Source organism: Monodelphis domestica, chromosome 3 (assembly GCF_027887165.1).
Source record: "Monodelphis domestica isolate mMonDom1 chromosome 3, mMonDom1.pri, whole genome shotgun sequence".
NCBI lineage: Eukaryota > Metazoa > Chordata > Mammalia > Didelphimorphia > Didelphidae > Monodelphis > Monodelphis domestica.
In genome coordinates, this window is record NC_077229.1 from 427,973,853 (window position 1) to 427,999,825 (window position 25,973).

General features: G+C 34.0%; 1 protein-coding gene across 7 annotated transcripts in view; it reads left to right on the top strand.

The window, feature by feature from the left end:
• DCC (DCC netrin 1 receptor) overlaps window positions 1-25,973 on the top strand; it is a 1,370,599-nt gene that overhangs the window by 1,100,106 nt on the left and 244,520 nt on the right. For all 7 annotated transcript variants that reach the window (XM_007486716.2, XM_056824442.1, XM_056824443.1 and 4 more), the window contains exon 13: window positions 25,679-25,820. In XM_007486716.2, the coding sequence (XP_007486778.2) occupies window positions 25,679-25,820 (142 nt within the window). The remainder of the gene's footprint in view (window positions 1-25,678; window positions 25,821-25,973) is intronic.

The following is a 25,973-nucleotide window of genomic DNA, read 5'->3' on the forward strand; positions in this document are numbered from 1 at the left end:
CTACACTGTCATATTCATGATAAAAGAATCAACAAATGTGGCCCTCACAGGCCAGGCAGCAGTCAGCTGTTCACATGAGTTATGTGAATCAAGCCTGTAATCTTTCCTGACATTTGGAGCTCAAATATTTTCCCTTATTTCACCAACACAATTAAAATATTTAGTCTCACTTCATTTTATGAGACATAAATAGCGATGTAAGCCCTCTGTAATTATAGTACATTGTAACAAATGACCTCATAAATACATTGTAATGTCCCATGTAATTACATGGTAAGTCCTGCCTTTGAGACTGCTGCTCTGAGATTGAAAGCCTGCCTGTTTCCAAGATTAATTACCATGAGCCTAATTTGACAGGTCATGTGCCGACATGTCCTTGTTAAAATAAGTCATTAAAAGAATTCGGACTGTCATTTGTTTCATTATATGGCCCTGTTCAATGAAAACACTTCTATATTTATTTGCTGATCAGCAGATATTTCTAAATATGTTTGAAGGAAAGCCATGGCATGAAGGAATGGGTTTTCTTTGGGAATTTTACCTTTGGTGAATAAACTATTTTTCAATCATAATCTGGGTGTTTTAAGTGTTTGCATCATTCTTGTACTCTATCGACCAACTTTTCTTTCTTTACTTTTTGTTTTTTTTTTTGAGACTGTCTCCCAGGCTAGAAATTTAGCAGCCAATCCCTTTCCCCCCATACCTAATCCCAATCCTGATCAGTAAAGAGGCTTCTGTTTTTTCTGATTTGAGCTGGTTCCCTGCCTTCAAAGTCAGCCTCATGACACTCCATGCCAAGAAACTGACCATATCACTGCCAGGCTCACTGCAGACACCGGATTGACTTTAGACTGGCTGCAGCTCAGAGTCATGAACTCAAGTGGTCACCAGAGTCAGCAGAGTCAGGGTTGCCAGCAGTAGGGACAACTACTGAGTACTAGTAAGCCTGGCAGCAAACAGCTTTACATTTATTCCTTTAAAAATAGATAGATAGATAGATAGATAGATGGATGGATGGACAGGAGACAGGTAGAAAGACAGATAGATAGATAGAGTTTTTATTGTTTTTGAAGCTTATTCTCTGGGCAAATGAGAACTCATTAACAAAAAGTGGCATTTCTCTGTTTGTGGAGATGAGATATAAGAAGAATTAAAGATGAACAAAAGGTTGCAACCCCCCGTAACTGGAAAGACAGTGGTGCTTGCCAAAAAAACAAAAGAGCAAAGTTGGAAGGGGCAGCATTAGAGCAGAAGACAAAGGCAAATGTCTGTTTTAGAATTGGTGAGTTTTTGCTTGTTTTTAAACTCTTGCTTTCTGTCTTAGAATCTGGTTCCAAGGCAGAAGATTGGTAAGAGCTAAGCAATGGTGGTTAAGTGACTTGTATTAAGTGACTGTAAGTGACTGTATTAGGCAAAAGAAGGGAAGAGAGGTTACACGGTAGTGGGTCAGTGATATCTATGTGTTTTAGGGTTCTATAATGCAGAAAAAAACCATTATCAACACAATCGTGAGCACTGTTATGACAGGCTAAATATTTAAAATGACTTATAAAAACTAAAATTTTATCCAAATATTTTGTACAACTAATGCTAAAATATTTTAAGTTAAACTTCCTTTCCTTTAAAGTAAAATAAATTTAAAAGGGAATCTGTGGCATTCAACTGATAAACAGAGAGGATCACTAAGAGATGAAAAGAAAGCTACTCTTGGAGCTCACTTCCCCCCCCCCCCCACAGGAGTACCACATCCTAACCCTAAGGCAGCACACTGAGTCCAAAATAAGTCTTTTTGTAAGATCAGACACCACATTGGCTTAGACACCTAATGAACAGACATATGCTCAGTTCATATCCAGTAAAGGCTACAAATACTGGTTTCCTTTTTTTCCTTTTTTACTGTGTCACACAGTTAGGAAGTGTCTGAGGACAAATTTGTCCTCAGGACATCCTGTCTCCAAGTCTGACTCTCTATCCACTGAGTTACCTATCTGTTCCTGGGATTGGTGAGCTTTAACCAACAGTAGACCATCCTTAACATGTCTAAATCATCATTATCACACCACCATTACTGACCCAAGCCATAATGTAGGCAATGAGAAAGAAGAGAAAATCACAAACACCAAGTAAGGAAATCTAGGTTTGAATCCCACTACTGACCATTACTAGCTTGGCGACATCAGACAATGTCTTAACCTTTTTGATCTTTGGTTTCCAAAACTATGAAATGGGGAAAATAATAACAACACTGACTATACTCTCAGAATTATTATGGGGAAGAGGAAGGAAGGAAGAAAGGAAGGGAGGAACTTCTATAATAATCTGAGTTAATTACAGAATGCTGGACCCGGAATAAGGAAGAGTCATCTTCTTGAGTTCAAATCTGACCTCAGACATTTACTAGTCATTTAACCCTGTTTCCTTCAGTTTCCTCATCTGTAAAATGAGCTCGAGAAGGAAATAGCATACCAATATCTTCCTCAAGAAAACCCAAATGGGATCACAAGGAATTGGGCACAACTAAAGAACAACATAGAAAGTCTATTTTACCAATGATAAAAGATAGGAAATTTCTGCCCATCATCTTAACTATAATTGATCAGCAGAAAACTATAGACAATAAACATGGTATTTAAAGTCCTCAACTGTTTGGTTTAAATAAACATGTTATTCCTTTCACAAATCCAATGATACTGATAGCTAATACTAGGTATTCATTTGGATTTTCAAAAGAATTATAGATATATTATCTCATTTAATCTTCATATGAATGCTGGATGGGATAGATGCTACTATTATTCCTATTTTACAGATAGGAAAACAGAGGCTGAAAGAGGTCAAGTGTGTTGCCCAAAGTCACACAGGTATCATAAGTGTGTGAGGCAGGATTTGGACTCAGATCTCCTACCCACTTTGCCACCTATTTGATTGTGCTACTATTTTCTATGCTCAGCTCCCAATTCTTCTCTCCATGATTTCTTGCAGTACCTATAATTCACTTCCTTATTTCCACCTGCAAGAATAATTAGCTTTCTTCAAGACTCAGTCCAGATGCAATGGGAATGCTATGGGAAGCCTATCAGCTAGAAAGCAAAATAATAGTACTAGTGGTCATAAAGTCCAGACTTTGAAACCTATGGGCTTTATGACTGGACAAATCGCATAATCTCTTACTGTCTCAGATTCCTATTTTTATATTGTGATAATTCCCAACTCACAGGATTGTTGTGAGGATGAAATGAAATAATATTTTGAAAACATTTTGCAAACTTGGGTAAGCTCAATAAATACTTAACATTTTTATTTTTAGTGGTAATAATAGGAGGAGGAGGAGGAGAAGGAAAAGAAAGAATGGTAGTAGTAGTAGTAATAGTAGTAGTAGTAGTAGTAGTAGTAGTAGTAGTAGTAGTAGTAGTAGTAGTAGTAGTAGTAGTAGAAGCACTAGTTTCTGCCCACTAAATTAGGTGTGACCACTCTCTCAAGTTCTTTTGCACTTATTAATTTACATATATGCTGTATAATGAGTAGAATATGAACTTCCTTTTTTAAATTTTATTTAGTCAATTTAGAAAATTATTCCTTGGTTACAAGAATCATATTCTATCCCTCCCTCCCCTTCCCCAACCCATAACCCATGTGCAATTCCACTGGGTATTACATGTGTCCTTGATCAGAACCTGTTTCCACGTTGTTGGTGTTTGCATTAAGATGTTCATTTAGAGTCTACATCCCCAATCATATCCCTTCGACCCATGTATTCAGGCAGTTGTTTTTCTTCTGTGTTTCTACTACCACAGTTTTCCTTTGAATGTGGATAGTGGTTGTTCAGGATCCCTGCATAGAATATAAACTTCTGAGGGAGGATAGGTTCTGGTTTTTCATTGTTTTGGTCTTTGAGTCATTGGTAACTAAAATAACACATTTTTTACACTTAGAAAAAACACAGTATTTGCTTACTTGAATGGAGGATCCAGAACAACTGGTGTTTTTGACCTACAAATTGGGCCAGACTGGCTAAACCTTGAGGACTGGTTTTCTCTTGAAAAGTTAAGCTCTGATCTCCAAAACCCTTGCCCCAACCCCACCTGTGAAATTGGCAGAGTGGCCCCCTCACACAGACTGAGTATGGTATGGGATTCCTTTGCATTAATGTTTCATACACTAAATCCAATGTTGAATTTGGTTTTCTAGATTTTATAAAATGATCCTATAATGTCCCCCAAAATTCTTTTATTTGGAGTCTTCCTATATGTGAGAAAAACTGATGGGATCTGAGAGGAGTTTTGTAAATACATGATGTTATGAGCAGTCCTGTTTTTCCACTTGCTTAAAGTTTTAATTTTCCATTTTGACTTGATGGTTGCTGGTGTTGTTGTTGTTGTTGAGAAGATGCCATTCTCATATCAGTTCTGATTTTGTGGATTTTGAATTATATTTTCTATATTTTCTATGTGTTTAAATTTTGATTTAAACTTCAAAAAAGATACATCTCTTTGTATAGACAGGTGTGAAAATATACAACTATTATTATTGATATTCAATCTTATTAAACATCACTTGGCCTCCTATACTCTAATGATTTCATTCTTAAACTTGTTTTGAAAAAAGTTGAACTTGGCACATAATAATTATTTAAATAAAAATGACATCTCTAAGATATAAGAAGCACTTAATGAGCAACCCTGGGAAATAGATTTTTTTCCAGAATGCAAAATAACTTGTACATGGCAGAACCTTGACTCTTAGCCTCAGGATGCTTAACTTCCTGGGGAACTAAGGGCTTTTCTTTTTCTTCTTTCCTGTAACTAAGCTACTTTAAGTATTTAACTACTGAAATTAGACTTACTTTTCATTTTCTAATGACAAATGGAACCTGTAATGTGAAAATTGGATCATGATATTTTAGGGGGTTATTAGCTAATATGATTTCTTAAACTTTATTGCTTGCTGTCTTGTTTCTTTCTTTTAAATTTATTGATGTGTTTTCTTTTGACAAGAGATACTTCTTGACAAATACCCAAACAATGTCCCCTACAGGGTACATCTTTCAAAATTACTGAACAATTACAGCTAATCTCCCAATTGTGACTGTATCCTGACAGTGACATGTAGTCTCACTGTCAACTTTTTAGTATCCTATTTAAGATTTTTGCATCTATGTTCATTAGGGATATTGGTCTGTAGTTTTCTTTCTCTGTTTTTGACCTGCCTGGCTTTGGAATCAGTACTATATTTGTGTCATAAAATTTGGTCAAATAGTCAAAATTATGTCAAATAGTTTGTATAGTATTGGGATTAGCTGTTCTTTGAATGTTTGATAGAATTCACTTGTGAATTCATCTGGCCCTGGGGATTTTTTCTTAGGGAGTTCTTGGATGGCCTGTTTGATTTCTTTTTCTGATATGGGATTATTTAAGCATTCTATTTCTTCTTCTGTTAATCTAAGAAATTTATATTTTTGTAAAAATTAATCTATATCCCCTAGAATGGCATATTTATTGCCAAATAATTGGGCAAAATAGTTTTTAATGATTGCCTTAATTTCCTCTTCATTGGAGGTGAGATCTCCCTTTCCATCCATGATACTCTTAATTTGGTTTTCCTCTTTCCACTTTTTTATTAGATTGACCAATACTTTGTCTATTTTGTTTGTTTTTTCAAAATACCACTTTCTAGTCTTATTTATTAGTTCAATAATTCTATTATTTTTTATTTTATTAATTTCTCCCTTAATTTTTAGGATTTCTAATTTGGTTTTCTTCTGGGGGGGTTAATTTGTTTGCTTTCAGGTTTTTTGATTTGCATGTCCAATTCATTGACTTCTGCCCTCCCTAATTTGTTAATATATGAACTCAAGGATATAAATTTTCCCCTGAGTACTGCTTTGGCTGCATTCCATAAGGTTTGAAAGGATGTTTAATCATTGTCATTTTCTTCAATGAAATTATTAATTGTTTCTATGATTTGTTCTCTAATTAGCCAATTTTGGAGAATCATATTATTTAACTGCCAATTATTTTTTTATTTGGCTCTCCATGTACCCTTACTGATCATTATTTTTATTGCCTTATGATCTGAGAAGGTTGCATTTATTATTTCTGCTTTTCTGGATTCGTAAGCCATGGTTTTATGATCTAGTATATGGTCAATCTTTGTGAATGTACCATATGCTGCTGAAAAGAAGGTGTATTCATTTTTGCCCCTATTTATTTTTCTCCATATATCTATTAACTCTAATTTTCCTAAGATTTCATTCACCTCTTTTACCTCTTTCTTGTTAATTTTTTTTATTTGATTTATCTTAATTTGATTGTGGTAGGTTTAGGTCTCCCACTAGTATATAGTTTTATAACTATTTCCTCCTTCAATTTTACTAGTTTCTTCATTAGAAAACTGGATGCTATATCATTTAGTGCAAACATATTGATTAGTGATATTTCCTCATTATCTATACTCCCTTTCATCAGGATGAATTTACCTTCCCTATCAGGTCTATTTTTACTTTGGCTATGTCAGATATCATGATTACTATTCCTGCCTTCTTTCTATCAGTTGAGGCCCAATAGGTCTTACTCCAACCTTTAATTCTGACCTTTTGAGTATCTATCCAACTCATGTGTGTTTCTTGTAGACAACATATGGTAGGATTCTGGACTCTAATCCACTCTCCTATTCATCTATGTTTTATGGCTAAGTTCATCCCATTCACATTCAAAGTTATGATTGTCACTTTTGAATTCCCTAGCATTTTGATATCCTCCCCTAGTTCTGTCCTTTCTTCTTTTGCTATATCCTTTTAACCAGGTGGTTTACTTTTAGTCAATCCTCCTATTCCCCTCCCTTAATATGCATCCCTTTTTGACCCCTTCCTTTTTGTTCCCTTCTTGTTTTTTGGGGGTCTGTTAAGTTCCCTCCCCCCTCTCCTTCCCTCCCTTTTTTTGTACTTCCTCCCTCTTACCCCCCCCTTAGTTTTACCTTCATCCTTACCCTGTAGGATAAGATAGGCTTAAAGATCCCAATGGATATAGATACTCTTCCCTCTCACAACTGATATCACTGAGAGAGAGTCATGTTTGAGTATTATCTATTAGCACTCTTCCTCTCTCTCTTATAAGAGTATTCTTCCCCTCTGCTTCACATGTGTATCTTTATGTGACAAAGATTATTCTATTTATTTTTTCAAGTATCTCTTGGTACCATCATTGATTCCTCCCCACCCTTTTTATTTTTTTTCACATATCATTTTATAGCCTTTAATGCCCCATTCTTTTCCTATGAATGATTTTTCTATTTACTATAACAATGAAAATAGTTTTTGAGATTTACAAATAACATTTTCACCATATATTAGTATATATAATTTGATCTAATTATAGCCCTTAAAGAAGAGAGTTTGAATTAAAAAAAAATTTTTTTCTCCTTTTCCCTCTCTTTCATATTTACCTTTTCATGTTTCTCTTGATCTTTGTGTTTTGATATCAAAGTATCCACTTAGTTCTGGTCTTTTCTTTACAAATACTTGAAAATCTTCTATTTTGTTGAATGCCCATACTTTTCCCTGGAAGTATATAGTCAGTTTTGATGAATATGTGATTCTTGGTTGAAGACTCAGTTCTCTTGCCTTTCTGAATATCGTGTTCCAGGCCTTGGGGTCCTTTAGTGTGGAAGCTGCCAGGTCTTGTGTGATCCTGATTGTTGCTCCTTGGTATCTGAATTGTTTCTTTTTGGCTTCTTGTAGAATTTTTCTCCTTAGCTTGAAAGCTCTGGCATTTGGCAATTACATTTCAGGGAGTTGTTTTTTTGGGATTTAATGTAGAAGGTGTTCTATGGACTCTTTCAATATCTATTTTGCCCCCTTTTTCAAGAAAATCAGAGCAGTTTTCTTGGATGATCTCTTGTATTATGATGTCAATATTTCTGTTTATTTCTGGATTTTCAGGTAGACCAATGATTCTCAAATTGTCTCTCCTTCCTCTGTTTTCCTGATCTGTCACCTTGTCAGTGAGATATTTTATGTTTTCTTCTATTTTGTCAGTCTTTTGACTTTGCTTCATTAATTCTCGCTGTTTTGCAAGATCATTGGTTTCCAGTTGCTCAATTCTGGTCCTTAAGACCTTGTTTTCTGCTTTAACCTTTTGGTATTCAGCTATGATTTCTTCATTTTTTTAACTATTTCCCATTTCTTTTGCCAGAAGGCTTCCATCTTTTTGATAAGCTCCAATTGAAATTCTTCTGGGGCTTGTGGACAATTTCTATATTTTTAGGTTTTGCCCTTGTTTGAATTTCATCCAATACTTCCTCTGTAGCCTGGGTTTTTCCTCCATAAAAATTCTCAAGGGCCACAGTATTTTTTTTTGTTTGTTTCTTTTTTGGAAGGATCTTGAAGCTCCTGTACACAGTTAGACATTTCCATGTATGTTTTCCCTTCCCTTTTTAGTCAAAAATCTGAGTGAGCTGGGCAGGTTCTCTGTGTAAGGAGTTAAGGAGCAAGGGTTATGCCTGAGGCAAGCTCTCAAATCTCTGCAGTTCTTGCAGCTCTTCTCTGTGCTTGCTACATTCCCAGGGGCATCCAAGGTCTGTGCTCCCCTGCCTGCCTGGGTTTCTGGTCTAGCTGCTTTCAGGGTTAGGTCCCCGGTGGTCCTTGTCAGTTCCCAAGGACCTAAAAGTGCCCCTTGCTCACTCTAGAGCTGCTCCTCACTCACTTTCTAGTTCTGGTGGGTGCGCTGGCTCTGAGCACGTAAGGTCTGTGCTCCCTCAAGTGCACTGGGGTTTACTGTCTAGCTGCTTTCAGGCATAGGTACCCAGAAGTCCTAGTCAGCTCCCAAGGACCTAGAGGTGCCCCTTGCTCACTCTAGAGGTGTCCCTTGCTTGCTCCCTGGTTCTGGTCTGCACTGGCTCTGGCCCTGGCTCCTTAGGTGGATGGGGGGAGGGTGTATCGGCTTGCTCTTGGGTGGAAGCTTTTTCACCCTCTTAGAGTTTGGAAATGCCCCAATCCCATGTACCTTCAATGTTGCTCCCTAATGTATAGTTTCTCTGTTCTTCTGAAAATGATTTTTAAGATCTTTTGAGGTGGTCTTTGTCGGTGTGTGCTGGGGAGAAGAAGTGTCCCATATCTAGACTGCCTCCATGCTTACCCAGAAGTCCCTGTCAACTTTTTATGTTTGCCAATTATTTGAAAGGAAGAATATGTGCCTTAAGAGTATCTATCTAAAGTAGAAAGGGAATGCAGAGCCTTCTGGACCTGTCCCTTCATTTTAAAAATATGGAAATGGAGGCTCACAAGTATTGTTAGGTGGCTTTCTAAGGTCACACAAGAAGTTTCAGATATGGGATTAAAATCAGTTAAACTCAGGGACAGCTGGGTAGCTCAGTGGATTGAGAGCCAGGGCTTGAGACAGGAGGTCCTAGGTTCAAATCTGGCCTCAGACACTTCTCAACTGTGTGACTCTGGGCAAGTCACTTGACCCCTATTGCCTAGCTCATGTCACTCTTCTGCCTTGGAACCAATATACCATATTGATTTAAAGATGGAAAGTAAGGGCTTAAAAAAAAAACAAGTTAAAAACCCTTTATTACAAGTAGATAGAGATTTTACCAGGATTAGCCAGTGTCAGACATAGATTTCAGTACCTCTTACTTTCAAGTTAATGTTCACACTATAGCCATTGTATAAAAATATTATTCCTTAGTCCCTGTTTTCTTCATACAAATACAATTATTCCCATATTCCTCTGAATTCTTCATCTTGATGGTCCAATATTTTATTGTATTCTATGCTATAAACTATATTTTATGTCATCATTATTGAACTTTTAGGAATATATTTCACCTCTACAAGTTCTTTTATTATAAATAATATTCTTATGTTTTTTATTTACATATATTGATTATTTCTCACTTTTAATAACCTCTTTCAAACACAAATACCTTGATATTCAGAATCAGATATAATAAGCAATTTATTATTTTTCTTACATAAATACATATATCTTCCACAATAGTTGAACCAACTTACATGTCTAAAATCTATATTTTGTCTTTCTTGTGCCTTTTTAATAAAAAAAAATTCTATATATGCTTTGGATGAATCTGAGTTTGGGGCCTTCTTGGTTATATTTATTATCTCAAAATACTTTTATCTAGCTTGGAAGTTTTCTTAAAATATTGTCAACATAAAAAATAAAACAAAAGAGTATATATTGTACTGAAGGAGCAAATATTGTAAGCCTGAGAAAGTCCTAAGTAGTCTGAAAGAGTTAATTTTATTCCCTAAATATTTAACTTACTTCCAGAGAGTGACTTAGACACTAGAGAGAATAAAGTCCATTGATATTGATGAATTCTGAAACGTATTACCAGTAAAATTCCTTTATCATGAACTACAGGGAACAACCAAATTGGTTTATTGTAATGGAATTTTATCAAAATGTGAATACATGCCAGCAATCACATTGCTAGTCTAAAAGACCTCAAGATGAAACAGAGCTGTCAACTAGCCTGTCCATAGTGAATTATTGAATGAAAAAGAATGTTCTGAACTTACTAGGTAAAAAAAAAAGGAAGATGTCACCTACATACCAGCCCTCTCTTTCTTCTTCATGGCTATTAGATATGATTTCTTTTTGATTTTGGTTTTGGTGGTAGCATCAGATTGATTCAGGTAATTAAGGTGCTTCAGGTTAGGGTGAAGAAGGCTAAACATAGGTGCTGCTGAATTGCAAGACACAGAGGGGCAATATGTAAAGAATCAAATATGTTATGTGTATTCTTTGCAAATAGATTTTCTGGCTCAACTCTGCTTTCCTCTTATATACTATATATTTCAAGAGGCACAAAAGTAGGATTGCTCTATCCCCCTTTCCTTTATATAATGCAAATGGGAAGAGGGAAAAGGATCAAGGAAGAATTTTGATGGGATTTGTAATTCTTTAAAGATAGAATATAGAGAATATGGTTGTATGCTTTCAAAAATGGTTATTAAAATATTGTCAACATAAAAAATAAAACAAAAGAGTATATATTGTACTGAAGGAGCAAATATTGTAAGTCATTTATAGTTTCAACACAAAGTTATGTAGTGATAATAGTCAAATCACCAAACCAAGGTTCTTGTTTGTTTCATTCTGGTTGTTCTTAAATCCTACATGAGACAGAATGGCATTATGAATAGCTTGAGAGTAATGAAGTTGGAGTTCAATCCTGTGAAATAGGTGTTATTATTATGTTCATTTTGCAAATGAGAAATATGAACCTATGAGAGATTAAATGATTTGTTAGATTCCTCACAGCTAGTGAGTATCTATGGTTGGATCTGAGCTCAAGTCTCTCTGATTCCAAATCCAATGCTACATCTTGTTAAAGGTGATTCAAATGGGTGACTGGGATTTTATTAACCCAGTCAGAGAGATATCTTCTCAGGCTCAGAGAGCAAAATGGCTACTCGGTCTAAAATATGTATACACACACTCTGACACTAGCTGTTTCACATTAACAGATTATTGATGAGGATAGTGTGGATTAGGTATGGGTTGAGGGCTCGGAGATTCCCTAACACTAAAAAATCTACCTTTTCCCAGTTCACTGACCTTGCAAAAGGTCTCTTTGGCCCCCAACAAATCTTGGGGCTACACTCACTGACTCGCTTCCTAGAATTCCCATTTCCTATTTTATTACCTAAGCTAAGTCCACAGGAAAGTTAAGTCCTTGATGAAAAGCCAGAGATAACAGATGAGTCAGTGGATGGGGTCAATGGTGATCTAGTCACCCCAGTGTTGGCAGAGCCCACACAGGTAACTTAACAGTTCAGGTCACTATCAAATCTAGGTCTTCTTGAAAATTCTTGAGATGTTCTTTCCGTGTCTGGGAGCTCAAAGGGATCACAGGAATCACATGATATGGTTTGGATGGGTTTTCCCATCAGTAGGGGGAGATCAATAATAAGAGAGAGCTGGGTTTAAGAGCTGTTTACGACTCCAGAATTCAAACTTCTCTCCTCTATGACTATTACTCAGTTCAAAATCCTAACCCAGGATTCTGATCTCTTTTCCCTGTACTTCTTGATTTCTTTCATTCCATCCACCTTCTGGGTCTCCACTCTAGTCCATTACTTCCTTCCCAAATTCCCCTTAATAATCTATTGTGCCACTGAGCAACTACCTGCTTCATAGACAGTATTTCCTCATCTAGGAGGTCCCAGCACCAAATGACCTCCCAGGTCTATTCCTTGTGCCTCTTAGGATCCAAAACATTCTGTGTGTGTGTGTGTGTGTGTGTGTGTGTGTGTGTGTGTGTGTGTGTGTGTATGTGGTGTGTACATGTATTTATTTATGTGTATATACTAATATGTATGTATTATGTATATGTATAACATGTATGTATGTGCATTTTATTGTATATGTGTATGTATATAGAAATTGAGAAATGAAACAAATATCCAGAGAGTTCTTTCCCGGAATTATTTTTGTTTACGACTTCAGGCATTTGAGTCTAAAGAGAGTAAGCATCTTCAGCATCTTAAAAATTGGCTTTAATTTTTCACTTTCTTTTATCGGTAGGGAAATAACTGTACTAAAAAAGAATGAAAAGGAAGAAAATTTAAAATAATTTTTAATCACCATGTTGTGTTCTCATAAGGTCCTCACGACAGTCATGAGAAACAAATAGGCCAGTCATTCTTTAATTTATTATTAAATGAGAAAATAAAAATCCAAAGAGATTAAATAATCTACTGAATTTTGTACATCAAATTAATGGAAAAGCTTAATAGAAAATGTTAAGGGAAGTATCCCTTTCATAACCTATTTGAAGACTCTGAGATCTAGAAAATCCTTGTACAATTTATTGAGTCTTCCTTCATCTCACAGAAGAAATTTTATTATTTCTTTTTCTTTAATGGAATGTTTATAATCCATTCTTTGCATTTGCTTTACTAAACTTTTTAAGATACCTCCACATTTCTAGTTTTTATGTATTTTTTGCTGGCTTTTGCATTAAAGTTTGCAAATTTTAACTTTTCACTTATTTTAACTTTAAAAAAGAAATCGTGCATAGTTATGGTTTTAAAAATAAAATATGTTGATCTATCCACATTTTTTCACATTTATAAATTTCCAAAGTTTTTCTGCATCACCTTTTGCCTTCATATATCTGCAGTTTTCAGAAAACTCCCCCACCACCATTTTCGTTTAATTTCTTATGCTAACCTGGCTTTGGAAGAAATATTCACATATACTACTAAGTTTGTTGGAGATAAGGGAAATGACATTTGTCAAATGCTTTGCCTAACCCTCAAATCTTAAGATTTTCTGGACTGAAATGAACAGAAATTTTGGGCAGGTGGTCTCATTGAGGGATCATGGAGTCTCCTAGTCCAAGGACTGTCTTTTTTGCATTTATTAACATATAATATTTATTCAATTCATAATATTTATTCTATAATTCAATTAATTAATATTCACTAAGTGTCTGTATGTTCTTGTGCATTGTATTAAGTGCCACGGATAAAAAGAGGCAAAGGATAATTAATCCCTGATTTCAATCTAATAAAGGAGACATCATGCAAACAAATATTTATAAAGCAAGATCTTTACAGAATAAATTGAAAATAATTAACAGAGGAAAGGCTTTGGAATTAAGAGCAGTTGGAAAAGGTCCCCTGTTGAACATGTGAATTTTGTTAGGGCTTACAAGAAGTCAGGGAGGTCAGTAGTAGGAGTGGAGGAAAGAAAATGTTTCAGGCATGGATGACCAGAGAAAATTCCTGGATCCAAGAAGTAACTTGTTCTTGCAAAATTAGGAAGCTAGTATCACAGGATCACATACTAGATGTCAGGAAACACTGGAAAGGTAAAATGGGGCTGGATTATAAAGGCCTTTGAATGCCCAACAGAGCATTTTCAGAGCAGAGCATGAACAAATCTAAGTGAAGACAATCACTTTGGTGCCTGAAAGAAGAATGGATTAGAGTGGGAATGACCTAACAAGGCAAAACCAACACTAGGCTATTTCAATATTCAAGGCATGAGGTGATGAGACTGTATTAGGGTGGTGGCAATGTTAAAGAAGAGAAGGTAGCATATTTGGGAGATATTACAAAAATGAAATTAGCAGATCTTGGTAACAGCTTGGATTTGGCGAGGTAGAAGAGTGAGGAACCCAAGAGGACTTCTAGTAAAAATCTGAAGGACTGGGTAGAGGTGTTGTCCTCTACACATATAGGGAAGGTGAGGGGAAAGATTAGGGGGGTAAGAGTCCTAATTAAGTTCAACAAATATTTTTTGGCTACTAAGTATATATAGGACTCTCTTCCATACTCTTCTCCATTACATCATATTTAATAAACATATACTGGGTCCAAAAATTCTCTATGATTCTCAAAAAAAAAGCATTTCCATGCATATAATCTAAGAAGACACTAACTATATTCTGATATATTTACATCTGATTTATATGTTGTTCACAATTTTCAGAAAAATAAGTATGTATACTATGTATTTGTGCTTTTAGTATGATCATTTCTTGATTTGCTTTTCCTCTCATATCAACTATCATTGACATGGAGAAATCCAACTACTAATAATTGATAGGTTCATAGTTTGATGGCAGTATTCTTACTTTAAATAGGTACAAATCAATAGTTTCCTTAAATGAACATTTTGAACAGTAGAATGGTGAAAGGAAGTCAGAAAAATCTGTGGTGTGCCAATTTTGCAATACCAATTTAGATTACACTATCAGTCTGTCTTGGCCAGGAAGTATATATTATAAGAAATGTGATATATAAAAAATGGAACATATGTTGGAAGATATTTCTCACCTTAGGCGTGAATGATTTAGATGAAGTGAAATGTGACCATTGAATGCCACTTAGAAAATAGGAGCTGTATGGTGAATAGTTCTAGCAATATGTTTTAGGAATAAGTCTAATATTTTACAATCATTCAGTGTGACCACAGTCAGATAACCTTCTTTCTACAATGTAACTAGCAATTTTTCTTTTATCTGACCCATAACATGTATTGGGACAGTTTTATTAAAAATCAGGTAATGTTCAATATGTATATAACTATATCTTTGGTAGAGCACAAACAAAATTTTCTTCATACAATAAAATCAGATTTTCCATTCTGAAAAGGTTTGACAGAAATAATACTTTCACTACCAGGGTCTTATGTCATCATTAATAATAGCTGTCCACCTCAATTCAAGGATATCAATTTTATTAGACTTCCCACCTTTCCAACTTCATATGTCAGAAGTACTTGAATATTTATAATAGTGAAAGAAAAAAGGCTTCTTAGATGTGCAAAACTAAAATGTCACTCTGAAAGAATCTTTATTTCATTTTTAATATTTCTATTTGGAATTACAGTGTCATCATAATTTTACTGTAATAATTTTACTAAGTACATTTTTTGCCAAAACCCCATTATATCATTAAAATAAGAAAGATAATAGAAAAAATGATGGAAAAAACTCTATAAAAAGTAGCATATTGCTAAGAATTTGGACTATGGAGAATAGTGGAAAGACAACTGAACCTGGAATCAGGAGATCTGAAGTTAGTGATAATTTACTGTGTTATCCCTATTTCCTCTTTTCACTTTAACAAAATAAAGAAATGTGTTATAAGGTATAAGAACAACAGAGAAGAGAAGTGATAGAGAAGAAAGAAAGAGTAAACAAAAAAGGACCCTTACCAAAATAAATAAATGCTGTTGAATAAAATAATGTGAAATGAAATCTCTAGTTCATTATATCAGTAATAATTAAACTTGTTAGATGAGCATATAACTACCATAAAAAACAACAGCATTTTAGAAATTTAATAAATCAATTAAGTTAAGGTATTCAAATGAACATTTTTAAAATTATTCTGACATATTTTAAATAGGAAAATAATGATTTAGAACAGATGATGAAAATTATTAATAAACAGTAGCCATTGTGAAAAAGAAAGCCAGAAATGGAAGATAAAATGAACATGAAACAACAACTATCAGAACAACAAAAATAAGCTAGTAAAACTGATGAAATATAAGTTCTCTACAAGCTAGATAAACTAATCATGAATATGGAATTGTTTAAAGTAATCTGAGAATGATTAGCTTCCTTGGAAAAGGGAAGTGCAACTAATGATGAACCGAAGAAACTGAATAATATATTTCAAGAAGTGATAGAATAAAATTTCCTTGAAAAAATCCAAATTTACATGAAGATTTCACAGAAGTCCCTGAAGTTTAGTTTATGAGGAAGTACAGTTGTCACCAATTCAGAATTAAAGTACATCCACATCACAGAGCTTAGGTGCACAATACCCCTGCAATATGGAGAATCCAAAAACATTTTTGCCTCTCCCTTTGTACCAGAGAAGATTTCTGATTTTTTTTTCTTTTGTGATGTTTATAGTACTTTATTATAAAATTTGTGTTAAGTATTTCATCATAGCTTAAATAGTTTTTTAAACTTTTTCTGTCACCTGCTAGACTTCATGTGTCATCTGCACTTCTACAAAACTATCAAAAATTTCCCCTTTCATTTCTTATGCCAACCTGCGATGTATCAAAAACCGGCATGATAGGGATAACTGTATTTTGCAAACAGCCAGAAGGAAACCTTGCCTATGACAAGCTATATGAGTCGAATACATTCAAGATTAATCAGAGACCATGAGAAAGGAAGGAAAATCATTTAATATTTATAAGGAAAAGAAAATTATCATTGCCATGCACTCAAACATAACATATCCTACAAACCAGAGAATGACAGTACACAATAAAGAACAAATCATCTTTTAATCATACTTTACTCAAAAACTAAAGATTATGAAAAATTGTTAATTGGATAGTCAGCAAACAAAAGCAACCTAATAGAAAATTAAATAGTTAATACATCATACAAAATGTTTAAGTGTATCAAGAAAAAATGGGATGATTAACTATAGGTGTCTTACCTTATCAGTGACATTGACAAACAAATCAAGAATAACTCTGGCCAAAATCTAAGAGCAGCAATGATTGAGAAATATTTTAAGAGAAAGGAAAAGAGCAAAGAGAAAGGAAAATATAGAAGAAAGAAGGAAAATATTTCTTAAAATTAAGGAAAACACCAAAAAGCTCAAAAATGAAAAATGGAAAAGTGAGGGACACTCCTGAATCATACCTTAATTTGTCTTGAGCAAAGGGAATGTAAAAGAAAAAGTGATTCTATCAATAAAATTTTAATTAATAGTTATATATATTAAAGGAACTGGGAAGAAGAGTATTTGCTGGAATATGTGAAGACTTGAACAATATTTCCAAGCAAATAAACTATATGTGCCTAATATTAATTTTTTTGTGAATTACAATTTATTTTTATATGTAGCAAAACATAATTATATTATAATACATATGATTTATTATAAATATGCAACAAATACAATAAAAATACTTACCCAAGAAAAATTCTCATATTAGTTACAATCAAAAATCTATATCTAATTCTTCCCCCCCCCCCCATCATCTCTCCCTGCTCACCAAGAGGTCAGGTAATATGATATAGATTGCATATGTATTATCACATAATATGTATTTTCCTGTTTGTCATATTTTGAAACTAGACATATATTACTTACACTAGAGAAAAGTCATGGAGGAAATAAAGGTAAGTATGTTTTGTTTTAATTTGCATTTGGACTCTGTTCCTTCTATGATGACTTTTTTTCACCATAAGTCTCTGAAACTGTATTTACAAAATAATATAATCAGAGCTCAAAGAGGGAAATGCACATAGAATGACTAGATAGACTGGAAAACTTGTATTATAGAAGAAATACACCTAAGCCATCAAGATGGATATCTGGTTAAAGTGAGAAGCTGGAATAAATTCATATACCCGTTGGCATTTACTAGTTTTGTTTTTGTCAAGTTCAGACAAAGGAATCAGTTGCCAAGACTAATCTGTTCTTAAGCAACTAGGGGACTCAGAGCCCCTAGAGGGCTGGACCTAGAGTCAGGAAGACCTGAGTTTAAATCTGGGCTCAGATTGTTAGCTGTGTAATCCTGGGCAAATCATTTAGCATAAGTTTGCCTCAGTTTCCTCATCTATAAAATGAACTAGAGAAGGAAGTGGACCACAAAAAATCAGGCATGACTGAACAATAACAATAACAAAATCTATTCTCCTCCCATAAAATCTCACATGTTTCTACTTTGCTCCAGACATACAACCACCTCCATAGTTCAGACCCTCATCTTTTCTTGCTTTGGACTATAGCAAAATGCACCTAATTGTTCTTTCTGCTTCCAGCCTCTCCATTTTCTATTCCAATATCCACTGACAAATTGATATGCTGAAAGGACAGATCTGTCCATGTTACATCCCTGCTCAAGATGGTTCACTGACTCCTAATTGCCCCTTTGTTAAAATGAAAATTCATCTACTTGTCATTTAGAACCCATTGCAGTTACTTCTAGCCTATTTTTTGAAGCTTCTTTCACATTACTCTCCATTACACGTACTACCTTTCAGCCAAACTGGTTTAATTGCCTTTCTCTGTACATAGTATCATATTTCCCTAATTCTATGTCTTTAGACAAATTATCTGCCTTTTGTGGAATGTACTCCTCTCTCTCTCTCCCTCACTTTCAAAGGAGGGCTCCATTTGGTTGGAGTGGAGAAAACTGGTTCTGTTTGAACTGTGATAATTTGAGGAGGTTTAGAGCATATCTTGGTAGAAATATCTAATGGGCAGGTTGATCGTGATGCAGGACCTTCACTCAGGAGAGAAAATTGGACTATTTATATGGATTTTAGGGTCATATTTGTAGAGTTGAAAATTGAAACCTTGAAAGAAAGGTCATCAGATGAGAGTCCAAATAGGGGGAAAACACTTGGAATTCAAGACAATGCTATAGGAAATACTCAGATTTAAATGGAGTGACATGGATGGTTATTAAGACAAAGAGACTGAGAAGTATTATGTCTGACAGGTAGAAGAACCTAGAGTGAGCAGTATTTGTAAAAACTAGAGATCAGAGAGTATATTAGAGAAAATTATCAATAGTGTCAAAAGAAGTCAGGAAGGATCAGGTTTGACAAAGGATAATTATGACAATTAAATAAATTGTGCAATAATAAGATCACTGGTGACTTTGGAGGGAAAATTAAAATTCATTTAATACAAGGTACATCATGATCTGACCTCCCCCTCAAATTATTTTTGTATAATTTGTATTTAATTTTTTTTAATTTTGTTCCTCCCTTCTCAATAAAATGTGAGTTCCTTTGGGGCAAGAACTATTCACTGTAGTTATTGTTTGTTGTTGTAGTTGTTACTGTTGTTTTTCCTTTATGACTCCAGTGGCTATAACAATGTCTGATAGATAGTGTGTCACTAATAAATGCTTGTTGAATGGATAAAATAAAATGATTTAACCTCTTAGAGTCTTAATTTCCCTTTTATAATAAGGATAAAATAATAATTATAAAACTTACCTCACAAAGTGGCTGTTAAAAAAATCCAAAATCCTCTGTAAGTGTTTAAAATTCACTAAGCATTTATTACTTACTGATTCATTAAATGTCTAATTCAATGTCAACAGAAGGATAAATATATATATTACTTTTTTATAACTAGAGTGATAATTTTCCCAAAATTTAGAGAAATTTACCATATTAAGCACAGGATATAATTAATTTTGCAAATTTTTTTTCATGTTAAGACCTCTGTAAATCTTGAAATTTCATAGGAAAAACGAGCATTTTGTGCCTTTTTACCAATAATCCACCATTTCGATTGGTCCTTGAGACATCTACTCTTCTGTAGTGAACAGCTTGTATGTTATACCATGGCCCATGTTTCTAGCAAGGTACTTTAGAGTCCAGTAAGTAGATTTATATTCAGAATGTGAGTTTGATACTATAGAGCTTCTACTATGAAACACCAACACTTGTCACGTCCTACACTGTTTTAAGTTCCTTGTACATGTACCTGACATATAAATGTTTCTCTTGGCATCGCTAGATATACTCCTTTGAAAAGGATTCATCTGGAGAAAACATCTTGGGAGCAAAGTTTTGGTGTCCAATTAGATTGGAAATGAAGCCTAATCTTGCTTTAGCACAGGCATACTATATAACTTTGAAATGGATCCTTACCAACTAAATAGTTTTGCAAGAATATGATGAGGAAGACAAAGAATTATAATTTTACTATTTAAAGAATAATTATCTAGGAAAAGAGGGCCACAGAACATTACAGGGACATAATTACTATGGTGGCCATGTAATTTTAAGGGTACTTATATGTTTTTTAAAAGTTGCCTTTTCCTTTCATTAATAATCATTATAATAAAAATGTCAATTATAATGACTCACATTTTAAGACTTACAGAACTTTCTTTACATCAGCTCTGTGAGGGGTATGTTGAGTTGTCATTATAATAGCTTTGGTAGAACACTTTAATGTTTGCAAAACTCTGTTCATTAATTATTACATTTGATTCTTACAACTATGTGAAATACATACTAAAGATCTTATTGTTCTTATTTTAGGAATCTGAAAGTCAGAGAAGTTAAATAACTTGTTCCTCATCATACAGATAGTAAATATAAGAGACACGTCTTCCTGACTCCAGGCAATCAATCAATAAACATGTATTAAGAATTTATTATATGCCAAGCTCTGTGCTATACAGATCAACCACAACACTATTTTAAGACTTTAAGGATTTTCTATATTATTTTTTAAAGGACACATTCTTATTCAAGACATAATAGAATAAATTAAGTGGATTAATGGTAGTTGAGGGGGCTCAATAATGCCCTTAAATCACACTACAAAGATCAGGTTGTGCTCAGAGTAAACCTTTTTTTTTTCCCTAATTTAGGTAGCTTTGTGGGTTAATAGATTACTAGCAATGATAGTGACTATGGAATATGCCCCAAAGGGTTCCAAAAGAAGGTTAAGTAAATTGCCATTTAAAGTAGGATGTCTATAAACTTTAATTCATTTCATTATTTATACAATAGACATTAACTTTTCAAAATAATATGATTTGAGGTTTTTGTTATATCCTTTCTAGAGAAACTGAAAAAAAAATTGAACAGAACTGAAAGAATTGTCATATCTTTGCAATTTGTTTGCATATGCTGGAAATCAGTTCAAAAGTATTCTTTAAAAGAGGCAAAAAATGTATCTGGAACTTAAATAAAAATGAGAATTGGTGAGATGAGAAGAGAGAATGAAAGAACTAACTACTTCCAAAGACAGAAATCCAAATAAATAGCTAGCTCTGCAAGGGGTTCAACTCCTGATACGAGGAAGATATAATTGTTTACATTAGTAAATCATGTTGAAAAGTATTAAATTATAAGACATGGTAATACAAATTGTCATCTGTCTAAAATCTATATTTGTGCAATCATTAAATTATTATATATTTTACTTTGTGAATGATTTCTAGTCATTTTTATCAACTGTAAAAACCATACTTGCTTTTCAAATGAGCACACTAAAATGCCAGTCATTTAAATGGCCAAAGGAAAGTCTGCCATTTATTAAGTGCTTACTATGTACTCAATATTTTGATAATCGCTGGTGCTTCAAAGAAATGCAAAACAACCAAAAAATAACTTTATTTACCCTCAAGTAGCTCACTGTCTAATGGGAAGCTTATTTATAATAAAACATGGATTAGAATCTGAGAGGTTCTGAACCCTGTAGTCCTGTATAAAATCTATGGGATTATTCTCATTCTATACTAATATTCACTTTATTCAAAATGAAACAAAAAAAAAACCTTTAAATATTTTTCTTACAACATAATGAAATCTTTCTAATATAAGTTGTGTGGAGAAAAGCTATTCACCAGACATTCCACAAACAAAAAGCAATCTAATAGAAAAAGAACTAGTTCATACATCATAATAAGATAGACATTATCTCAGTGTTTTTGTTTTTAATGGAAAAGAATGGACTATTACGTTTAGATTTGGACACATTGCTTTTAAGATGCCTAGATGGCACAGAGTGTATAATGCTGAAATAAGTCAAAAAGAGCTGAATTGGAGTTATATAATCAGTTAGCAATAAGTATTCTGACTCCTTTATCTTAACCATTAAGCAAAATGGTTGGAGAGAAAGTATAACTTTTTTTTGTTGTTGAGAAACAAAGTAATAATAATTATGACCAAATCTATGATCAATAAAGACAGAAGTAGTTTCAGAAAGATTAGTAGAGCAAAGATGATAATTATTATTTATAATAGTTAAGGAACATGCACACACAAAATCACTAAAAAAAAAAAAAAAGAGAACTGCATAGGTTAGGGAGCCTCCTGACTCATATTTTTGTTTTCCTTGAGTAAAGGAAATGTTAAAAAAATCATTTCATCAATAAAAGTTGATAAAATAAATATCAAAATATTATCAAAAAATGATAAAAGAAAAATAAAAAAATAAAAGAAATCATCCATCTATATATGGGCAGAGAACTGGTAGGAATATATGAGGAAAAAAGACAAATACTAATTTCAAGCAAATTAAACTAAAGGCACCTAATATTATTTTTTAAAGTAATTTAACAGGAATTCAAGAAGGGAAATGCACAATGAATATAAACCTTGAAAATTGAATAGAATGACTGAATGGACTGGAAAAGAGAACTCAACAAGTTATATTATAGAAGAAATACAATTAAATCAATGAAATGCCTGCTTGGTTAAAGTGAGAAACTTGAATAAACTCACATCCTAGTGATTACAACGACCAATTTTAAGTGCCTTATAGTCTTTCAATGCTTGAAGTACTGAAAAATGTTCATTTAAATTTATGCAAAAAGAAATACTATTTTATTACTTTTGTGCATAAATGATGATGGAAATGGTGAATATAACTTAATCTATGCCACTTGGGAACTCAATTTAATGAAAGTACATATACTTTAATAAAGCAGTACCAGTGAGGAGATTATTATCCAGGTACTAGATAATAAGGACTTGAAACTGGGTGGCTTCATGTGTGTGGGCAGAAAGAAATAAATAAGAAATGTTGTGAAGGGTTAAGATTTGGCAAAGGATTAGATATGTGGGTTGAGAAGTTGAATAAGACACCAAGATTTTGAACTTGGAATACTGGGAAGTTGTTCTTTAAAATTATAGGGAAATTCTAGAGAAGAAGGATGCGGACATGTTGCATTTAAGATGCCTAGATGCTAGATAACCTGAATTGGAGTTATGTCAACTGGTTACAATCAGTATTTTTGGCTCCCTTATCTCAAGTATTAGCAGGTTGGACTGAATGTATAGTTAGTACTTGAGAGGACCAGGAAAGTCATGTCATCAGGAGAAAGCCAGGTCTCAATGAGTGCCTGCTATGCATAAAAATGAAAAGAAAGAAAAAGTTCCAATCTTAGCTATATTGGTCTTCTGATGATGATTATCCCCCTTCTATCAATGACTAGCTATGTAACTTCATCTCTGTGAGGTTTAATTTCCACATTTTAAAAATCAGTTCTTTCTGCTAGTTGATCTTATAGATTTTTTAAAACTTATAAACAAAGTTTTTTAATTTACTTTAATGATTTTGAATTTTTATATTGCTTATTTAATTGTGAGACCTTTAATATTCCATAACAATAATTTGTCCTTACATAATTTGCCTCTTAAGTGCCTACAGAGACATTGTAGCCAGAAAAAGCAATGTTGTTCTTTTGCATATTGAGGATACCCTACAATATTTCATTTATAGATAGAATAGTGCTAATCTAATGAATTTTGAAATTATATATCAATAATTACAAATGTACCCAACCAGGTACATCTATTCATCCCTTTTTGCCTCCATGCTCTGGGACAACTTCCTAACCCAGAAGGAAGTCAAAGCAAAGGCTTTCTGGCTAAGGTAGAAGGCTATTTCAAAGTCTTCCTATTGTACATCCTTTCTTGCCTGAATCCCTTGTCTTTCTACTGCCTAAACTCTGGTGCAGATACGTATTGCCTCTTGCTTGGACTATAGCAATAACCTTTTTCAAATCTCTCTATTACAAACCATTTAGCTGCCAAAGTGTTCTTCCTACAGGTCTAAGCACATCACTATTTGCCCCTCAAACTTCAGTGACTGCCTATTTCCATTGAAACTAAATATAAAATACTCAGCATGGTTTTTAAAGCCCTACACAATCTTGCTCCTTCCAGCAACACTGGCCTTGCTGTTCTTTTCATATATTCCATTTCCTAGCTCTGATTTCTTGCCTTTTCAGTGACTGTCCCCTATGTCTGTCATCCTTTTCCTTCTCAACTCTCCCTTCTGGTCTTCTTGGCTTTCTTCAAGACATAGTTTAAACCTTACCTTCTGCAAAGAACCTTTCTTATCCTTCCATTGCTAATTTTTTCCCTCAGAGATTTCCTCTTGTTTAGCACTATACATGTCTTGTATTTATCGTTTTAAAAATACCATCGCCCTAATTAGAACTTTTGCCTTTCTTAGCATTAGAATTGAGCATAGGATAAGCTCTTAATAAAAGTGACTGACATTTCTCTTATCAGGATTCTTATCTTTGCTTGCTGATTCTTATCCCCATCTCAGATTTTGTCCTTATATCCAGATTCCTGATTGTTTGCCTAGTTTACCTTAAATCCTTGCCACAAGCTACAACTCCCCAGTTCCCTTTGATATCTCTGCCCATTTCCCCAGTTTTCATCTTTGACATTGCTCTGACTAGTATCTGCCTGACTTCAGAGTGTTTATGTGGCTCAGGAATGCCAGCTATATCTGGGCCAATCAAGTGACTATACCCTGGAGTATGACTTCCCTCCTTCCCTACCCATTTTTATAACCTTGGATTGCCTTGATGCTCCTGACTCAGCTTCTTATTCTGATTCTGACCCTCTACTACCTCTGATCCCAGTGATGACAATTGTACTCAACTTTCAAAGGTGATACTTGCTAAGTCCAGGAGATAACTTGTAGGAATAAGTCCTTTGTATAGGGCTTTGTGCTTGGCATCTCAAACTGCCAAATTAATTTCAGAAAACACAGACCAATAGACTTTTGCCACAAACTCGATTCAACTAATATTTATTAAGCACTAATATTCCTATTCACTCTGTTCAGTGAATAGTACAAAGGTAAAAACTAAGAAGTGCCTGACTTCAAGAAACATATTTGGCTGGGGAAAATAAATTAAACACAAATCAGGAAATATTTAAATATTTAATTTAATTTAAAGTAATTTTGGGAGTATAGTAACAATGGTCAAAATTAAGAAAAGTTCCCAAAGGAAACAGCATATAAGTGGAATCTTGAAGAGAGTTGGGGCTCTAGGAGGTAGAAATGAGTCAAAAGAGCATAGAAGATATAGTGAATAGACTATTCAAAGTCACAGAGGTGAGAAATGGTATCTCATGTACAAGAAAAATCAAGTGTCCTCATTTGACTGAAAGGTCTCTACCTTTGTAAGTGCTCTCCTAAGAGTACTTAAGGAAAATTATGTAAAATTGGTTTAAAAATAGATACTGGGGTAGTTTGCTATTTCATCCTCCAACTGATTTTACAGTTGAAGAAAGTGAGGCAAGCAGGGATAAGTGACTTGCAGAGGGTCACACAGCTAGTAAGTGTCTGAGGCCATATTTGAACTCACAAAGATCAGTCTTTTTTACCCTTGATGAATTTTTCACATTAACCTCTTTTGTTTTACAGAGTATCAAAGTGAGTTGGCTACCTCCACCACCAGGCACACAAAATGGATTTATTACTGGCTATAAAATCCGACACAGAAAGACAACCCGCCGGGGTGAGATGGAAACTTTAGAGCCAAACAACCTCTGGTACTTATTCACAGGTCAGTGTTCACATGGTGTCTTCTTGAAAGATTTTGATGAATTAAGTACTTTGGAATATAATATACGTTTATTTCAAGAGAATATTGATATCTTACCTAGATGGTGACATTTATTGGCTATCTCTATATTTTTACCTTTATTTTCTGCATTAT